This window comes from Cavia porcellus, unplaced genomic scaffold (genome assembly GCF_034190915.1).
Source record: "Cavia porcellus strain 051 isolate PalLab524CR breed Dunkin Hartley unplaced genomic scaffold, mCavPor4.1 scaffold_1, whole genome shotgun sequence".
In the NCBI taxonomy this organism is placed as follows: domain Eukaryota; kingdom Metazoa; phylum Chordata; class Mammalia; order Rodentia; family Caviidae; genus Cavia; species Cavia porcellus.
Window position 1 is genome coordinate 204,275,205 of NW_026947484.1, and position 8,089 is coordinate 204,283,293.

The window sequence follows — 8,089 nt, forward strand, 5'->3', positions numbered from 1 at the left end:
GGCCTCAGAAGTACTTCTTTTGGACCATCCCCCACTTTAGGCTATCTCAAGGTAGACTCAGGGCTGGGACTCTAAGTACTCCGTCAAATCAGGAGTGAGGATAGAGTACAACATTCTGCCCAGGACACACTCAGGGGAACCAGTGGCAACAATGGGGCCAGAGGAACGTGGCATTCTTGCTTTGTGCCTTCTCTCTGCACCCTCACCTCAGGTTGCTTCTGAGGACAGAAGGCCCTGGGGATGGTGCTGTTTGAGTCTGCATTTTGTCCTTCCCCAAGATCAAGAGCCAGTATACACAGAGCATAGCCACTTTGGCTCGGTAGCAAGTGTATATTTAGACCAAAAAAAGAGGGGGGCCACCACTGGAAAACCATTTCAAGAGACAACTTGCAGCACTATGTTTTGAGTAGAGTCTTCCAGGCATTGTGGCTGGTGCTGAATCTAGATCACACCTTGGGATGAAGTGACAGAAGAATATGAAGTGAACAGAGAGGAGGCACCTGAAAAGAAACAGCAGGATACAATGGCTGGAGTTTGCAACTTTGAGAGAGAGAAAGGCAGCCTTGAGACCCCCAGCCCACATACCCTGGACACTCACCAACCTTTTGTGGAAGGGACTCAGTGCCTCAGTGCCAGTCCTTAATCGGTGCATTCCACTGTGGGGCAGAAATAATATCAGAGAAGGTAGCTGTGTGTGTGTGTGTATGTGTGCACAGGCACATGTGTGTAAGAGAGAGTGACAGACAGACAGATAGACACACAGAGAAAGACAGAGAGACAGAGATATCTCGGTGCCAAGACTCCTGCACTGCCTCAGGATAGCTCAGTCCCAGTCTGCCCCAAATGATCAGGATCTGAAGTTTCCCTGAACTCAGCACTGGAGGACAGAAAAATCAGTTGACTGTGCCTCATGTCTCATGAAGGGATTTGGCCATGTTTAACTGTTGGCCATGGGAGTTTCTCAGCCAGCAGCCCCGTGTGGTGCCCCTTCCCAGGCCGGGCCCCCTGAAAGGAAGAACATCTCCCACGTCAGTAATGAGCAAGCTAAAGGGGAAAGGAGAGATGATCCATGACAGCCAAAACTAAAATACAAGGAACAAGGTGGCTCAGATGAGAAAACCCAAATTATGGGGAGGAAGGGGACCAGGGAAGAGAGACTGGGGGAAATTGACCCTGAGTCCAAAACAGTCATCCACACAGAGTTTGGCTAACTTATCTCAGGGAGCAGTTGGAGCCAAAAGACCTGAGGACACAGAAACCAAATGAGGAGACCAAGAGACCAAGTCTCTCTTGTCTCCTTTCCCTAGTAGAGTAACATCAGACTAGGACAGACCCAATATTCCCTTCCCTTCATTCCAGATGGCCCTTACCCTCAGGGTCAGCGAAGATGATGTGGTCATCAGGAAGGCCCAGAGACCTGGTAACTTTGAGGAAGTGCTCTTTCACTACAGGACTCAACTCCATGGTCCTCCCTGGTTCCGAGATAGCAATGAGTGGAGCAAAAGAAAAAAAAAAAAAAAAAACAGAACTCTGCCATTCAAGTTTTTAAGACTGTGTCTTGCTATGTAGTTCAGGCTAGTTTTTGAAAATTTTAATCTTCTTGCCTCAGCCAACCAAGGGCTGTAATGACACATTTGGGTCATCACCCCTGTCTCACTACATAAAGACTGTTGCATGACTGAATGAAGTCCGAGACTTATTTCCCACAGTGGGTCTGTGGCAAGACCCCCTCCCTGAGAGAGGGGCTCATTCTGGTTGTCAAGGACTTGGGACCCTTTCTCCAGGTCCCACAGACCTGGTCCCTGAGACATGTAGTATTGACTCACCATAGAGGGTATGCTCCAGGTACACCATGTTTGGGAGAGTCATCTTGAAGAACACCATTACAAACTGTTTGTGGTCAGTTTCTAGCACTTTCACAGTGAAGTTCTGTAATCCATCATTACCTGCAGTGTGGATGCCAAGGTTCACCCTTTCCTGACCAAGTAGAAAAGACTGTCCCCTTCCCCACCCAACCTGTTAGCATCAGTCTCTCGCCATAGAATGCATCTGTGTGGAAGGGCAGAGATGCCTGTTCCTTTATGGAAGGATTCTGCTTCCTGAATCCAAACTCAGGCCTCCCTCATCCAGGACTCACGTGCAGCATTTTCCATGGGGAATAGGCCAGGATGGTCACTTGGGAACATAATGTTACTCTTGTGAGGACATTCCCAGTCACTGTAAGAGTGAGATGTGATGGAGTTGAACAAGGAAAGCATGAAAGTTTGATCTCCCTGGGTTATAAAAGCTGGACCAGAGCTACAGTAGGATTCTAGAGCCTCAACCCAGCCCAGCCCATGAGGCCTGTTCCCCTCGTGGCAGCATCCCCATCTGGCCCACATTCATGGCACTGGGCAGTATCCTCTGAGCTTCTGCTGGTCTTCTGCAGAGTCTCGTTAACCCTCCCTCCAGTACTCTGTGTCTCCTCTTCTACCACCCCAGCATAGCCTATTGCACACATAGATTTCAGACACTGACCCCCTCCCTTTATTCTGCTGCTCCCCTTTCCCATCTCTCCTTGTAATTTCCTAGAGCTTCTATTATATTCCATGCCAAGCAGTAACTTAGACCTGTAGCCAAAATTTACCTCTCCCATAAACAGTTGTCCATATCACTAAATTAAAGCATATAAAGTGAACATTCATACAGTGAAATTGGAGACAGTTCCGTTCAATGCCCCAGATTCTGACCTGGGTGAGCTCCCCTCGCAAATGCTTATCAGTCCCTGATCATGTGCCAATGCTGACGGCTGGCTGCTTTGCTGCATCCTACAGTGAGGCTCTCTGACTCAGAGTCCAGTAGCCCTTACTCTGACATATGTAACTTTTTCTTTTATGATGATGATGGTGGTGGCAGTAGTTATGCAAGGATTTAAACACATGAACGTGGCACTGAGCTACATTCATAGGTCTGTTTTTATTTTTAACTTTAAGATACTATTTGTCTAAGCTTGGCCAGGCTGAATTTGAACTTATTAATTTCTTGTCTTAATTTCCTAGTTCCTTTGTAACTAAGCCTGCTAGGATTATAGGCAGGGTAGCTACTTCCGATCACTTCCCTACAACCTCTTAATATACACAAGGGTGGTGTCCTCCACACGAACCAGTGTCCCTCTTTCCCTCTGGAGTAACTACTCTTTTCTTCATTTCTCCTGACTGCGTTTTTGCTTCAATCACTCATGTACATTAATGGAGAGAAGAAGAATGAGTGAAAAGAAGAAAAGGAAGGAGCAACAGAGGAGAGAAATGGGAGAGCAGGAAGGGTAGGCAGGACAGAAGGCAGAAGGAGGAATACTAACTCATTATGGAGCAATGAGATGAAAGATAATTCCTGCAATTTGTTAACCCATGGTTATCACACTGGTCTGCCTCTTAGACCCCAGGATGTGGCAGTTTTACCTGAGCCAGTCAGATGTGACATTGTAGCTGTGGTCATCATTCGGCTTGTGGGTGGTAGTGTGCAAGGCTTCTTTGCTCTGATTTTCATTCCAAATTGTATGCAGTGCCCAAACAATGGGGTGCCAATTCCCCTTGAACTGCAAAGGTCTAGTGACAGGAAAAGCCTGGGGGTGGACCAGACCACAACTCTCATGATGTTCCTGCTGGCACTTCTGGGCAGCCCACTGGGCAGCAGGGCCCTGGGAATGAGCTGCTCCAAAAAGCCAGCAGTAATTTTGTTCTTATAAGGACAAGAGTGATCATGAATGAGGAGTTTGCACTGTTTTCATGGATGTAGTGGCCCGCATAAGTTGGTAATGGGTCTTTCAGGATTGCAGTGTTATTACCGTGAGAAAGGACTGCAGATGTCTTAACCACACATGCACAGGGAATGGGTTCTCTAAGGTCTCCCTCCAAACACTGTCACTGAGTCTGTTATCCTCTTCCCACTGTCTCTTTCCCTTAACCCTCTCTTCAGCTGCTCATTCAGAAACCTACCTGTTCATATTGGAAATCTGGCAGTAGGAGACTGTTGCTCAGAGGCGAACTTGAGGTCGTGGTAGGAAGAGAGTCCAGAGCCTCAATATTCAGGGCCCCCAGCAGAGTGAGGCCCAGACACAGGAGGGCCCAGGCCATGGCTACAGAGCAGCTGCTCACCTGGAAGGTGTTAGAAAAGAAAGTGGAAGACTGAAGAAACCAACCAGAGGAAACAATTTATAGTCTCCAGTCTGTCCCTCCTGGGGTGGGAGGACCTCTACTTTGCTTAATCTAAGACTAGATTGTTGCCAGCAGTCCTTTAAGAATACGTGACAATGTATGCTCTCCTCCCCACCAGTCAGGATTCTGCAGTGTGGAGAAAGAGCAAACCAAATGGGTCACAGAGACATGCCCAGACACCCACATGGTGTCATGTGCAAGCACTCCCTCCCTGTGCTCACCATGCCTCTTCCTTTCATTCTGAACAATACTATCTGTGGGTCAGCAGCTGGAATTCATTAAAAAAAAGTCACCTATGACCCAGAGTGTGCATGTGTGTAGCAATGTAAACTCACTGTAAAGCAAATTTTAGAGAAAAGTCAGTTTTTTCCCTCCTAGTCTTGAGCAGGTCTTTTCTTGAAATCTTCATCCCTGTAACCATTGAGCTCTGCTCTGATACTGTTGATCATTATGTTTCTGTAAACCAAGTCTATAGTGTCTTGGAATCTGTCCTCTTTCAAGACATAAAGACAAAGATAACAGCTATGTTCCCATGTAGAATCCAGTGATAACCTGGAATATTTGAAATCTATTTTATTTTTTAAGGCTAAGTTTTAAACCTGTCACTAAGTAAATACCTGCCCTTGTCTCACTTCTGTGAACTTCTTTGCACACACCCTCCTTCCAGTTTTGCACCACCCACTTCCACAAAATGTATAAAATCTGCAGCCCTTCCTTTCTTCAGGGTTCTGCGCATTTTAACACGAGTCCACAGAGTCAGGTGTACCCCTAAAACCAAATAAACCCTCCTGCTTCTACCAGAGTCTCTCAACACTCAAATTCTCCAGCATACCTACAAGCAAAGAACATGCCAGGTGTGAGGGTCCCTTGCTGCAATCCCTTAACTCAAGAATCTGAGACAGGAGGCATTTTGAGTCGAGTCTGGACTAGAGTGAATTCTAATGAAATCTAAAGGACAGAGGATGACCTAGTCTCAAGCAAATAAAAACGCAAATTTAAAAAGATAGCAAGAAAAGAAAAGGAAAAATCAAAGTTAGAAAACTGCGTTTACTCCTGTAGGTTCTGTGGCTCATTTTGGATCTTGTAAAGGTCAGGGGATGGTAGTGCATCTGACAGTGGACATTCTGGACAGGGATGTACATGGTGCCTGCTCTGAGTCCACTGAGGCCAGATCCAAGCCCATAGCAGGCCCCTATACCAGGCATTAGATCATGCCCTGAGCTCCTCTCTTCCCCACACATCTACCCCCACACTGAGGAACTCACAGGACATAAGGGACCCTCAGGGAATTGTACTTTTCTCTGAGTCACTTAGGCAGAGGACAGCAGTCACATATTCAGGCCATAGTTGTGGCTGTTTAACAGAGCTGAGTGCTAAAGCTTTAGTGAGGACTAAGAGTGAAGCCATGACAGGAAGACAGTGGGGTTCAAGCAGCTGCCCTGGAAAGACAGGTTGCACTTTGCTGTTGTGTACACCAGATCCTTTAAGTTACCGGTTGTCAGCATTTGACCTTGAACTTGAGTGGTCATTCAGACCAACACTTTATCTCTGGCCAATTCTTTGGGGGCTGTGGAGCAAAGCGGCTGAATCCTGGGTCCTGATATCTCCCTGATATGGCTGATTCCAGACTTGCACCGGAGTGAGACCATTTCCTCCAGGGAGCAACATGGTGAGGCAATGATGAACCCCAAGCCTTCAGGGATGTCAGTAGCAGCCACCAATACTTGACTGGAGGCTTCCCTGGGACCTTGGCTTTGCACAGTTCTAAGAGGGCCCTCATTGCCTCTATCATTTCATTTTATTACCCAGCCTGGACTCCAAAGTTATGGGCCATAAATAAAACTGGTTTGAAGGGAATTCTAAGCTGGCATGTAGGGTGCTGCCTGCTTCCAGACAGTCTTCAATGCATCTTGAATACTCATATATATAGCACCATAATTCTTCTTTTTAACACCATAATTCTTAATAAGTAAAACTTAAAGGTGGCTTTGATGTCTGTCAACAAATGAATAGAGAAAAAAATGTGGTATTTATAACACTGTGTAATACTACTCTGCTGAAAACAAGGAGGATCTTGAGTGATTTGTAGAAAACTGCATGCACTTTGAAGTTGTACTTTAAATGAAATCAATCCAGCACAGAAGGTTAGATATCATATGAATATTCATGGTCATTCATATGAAATCCAAAATGTAAATAAAGAACAAAAAATTAAATGATAAGAAATGTGTTTTGTACACATACCACCTTCCCTAAGAAATATAATCGAATACTTTAAATGTGTACTAACAAACAATAAAAATTGGAAATGGCAAAATGAGGCTTTTTAACATAAAATACTACAATGGAAATCGCTTTTGAAATGTTAATTGCCGCAATCCAGCAAGGCCATGTCATGGTGCATATGCCAGCCTGCACCTGAGTGAAACAGCAAGGCCCTGGCAGGGGCACAGGTGATGGGTGAATCAGAGCCGCGCAATGGAAAAGTCTGAAGCAGCAATAATACCAGGCAGCGGCTGACAAGTCTGTATTTCTAAGTACCATTGTACCTACGCAAAATATTAGCAGGTGAGTGAGGTCACCATATCTTAGCAATGAGTTAAGGGAGAACTCTAGCAACAGAGACAAGTTCCATCCCTATATCCAGAGGCCAAGGTCAGTTCCATATCCAGCACAATCCCACTGCAAACTCAGCAGGAGTACACAACACATTTCTGGGATTGAGCTTGGACCTACCACAGATGCCAGGTGCCGCGGCCAGCGCGGGGAAGGAGTCAGGCGAGAGACTGAAGACACAGGGAGACCAGTTGCTCAGGAGGCAAAAGGCGATTTATTGAAAGACTACAGAGTTTTTATAATGTTTCAAAACGAAGAGCAGTACAAGTCACTTTAGGACACTTTCTTGTGCACACAGCAAAGGTAAACATGTTCCTGGGCCCATGAGAAACTTCTATTGTTTATGTTATGAAGCTTTTCCCAGGTTAATATCAGCACGATGCTTTGTCTAGAAGGCTGAGGTCACTGTAGGATGAGGAACTGATTGAGGTCCAGCTTCAGTGTGTGGTTTCCCACACCCGTTCACTGCCGGACCCCTGGCTCCTGCTCCCAACACACAGAAATGCAGACACCAAGGAAATTTTACTAGGTTTAATTTTTTCTCTATTTTTCCATCTAAGATTTTTTGTTTCTTTTGTTTTTTATTGTGTGTGTGTGTGTGTGTGTGTGTGTGGTTATATTTTCTCTCTCTTTTCTTTTTTTTTTTTTTGTTTTCTTGTTCTATCACAGCTTAGATTTGTTTACATTTCTTATTGTTTTCTTCTACATTTCTTGTTTTTCTTTCTCCTCAACTATCTCACTTGATTTTATGATACTTTCTTCTGAGTAAATATTACCGCTTGTCTTTCTGGTTCAATCATAAGTATGTATTCACCAAATACTAGCACAACCAACTATATAAAATCAACATTAATTGACATGAAAAATTAAATAAGCACTAATTGTCATGGAGGGTTTTAATACCCCCTCACATTCCTGGAGGCAAGTGCCACCCTGATATTACCAAAACCAAAGAGAAATTCAATCAAAAATAATTACAGGCCAATTTCCTTAATAAACATAGGTACAAATATCCTCAAAAAGATACTAGCAAACAATGCAGCAAATCATTAAGAAGCTTACACAGCATGGCCAAGAGGGATCCATCCCAGGAATGCAGGGATAATTCAACACATGCAAATCAATAAATGTAATACATGACATCAGCAGAGTTAAAAACAAAGAGCTCATGGTCACCTCAATAGATGCAGAAAAAGCATTTGGCAAATTCCAACACTCATTCCTGATAAAATATGTACAGAAAATCAGAATTAATGGTCTTCACAACAATCTGATAAAAG

At 44.7% G+C, this 8,089-nt stretch overlaps 1 protein-coding gene across 2 annotated transcripts; it reads right to left on the reverse strand.

The window, feature by feature from the left end:
- Positions 1-600: 600 nt before the first annotated feature.
- Positions 601-4,146, reverse strand: LOC134470997 (neutrophil gelatinase-associated lipocalin-like). 2 transcript variants are annotated; one of them, XM_063228280.1, is made up of 6 exons: positions 3,975-4,146; positions 3,438-3,601; positions 2,138-2,217; positions 1,827-1,946; positions 1,371-1,472; positions 601-656 (listed from the first exon to the last, which is right to left on the reverse strand). In XM_063228280.1, exons 1-6 carry the CDS (start codon positions 4,110-4,112, stop codon positions 640-642), a joined length of 621 nt encoding a protein of 206 aa, XP_063084350.1. In that variant the 5' UTR covers positions 4,113-4,146; the 3' UTR covers positions 601-639. The 2 variants fall into 2 exon arrangements, with proteins under 2 accessions (XP_063084350.1, XP_063084346.1); XM_063228276.1 differs by lacking the exon at positions 601-656 and having other exon boundaries at positions 1,283-1,472.
- Between the last annotated feature and the right edge of the window lie 3,943 nt (positions 4,147-8,089).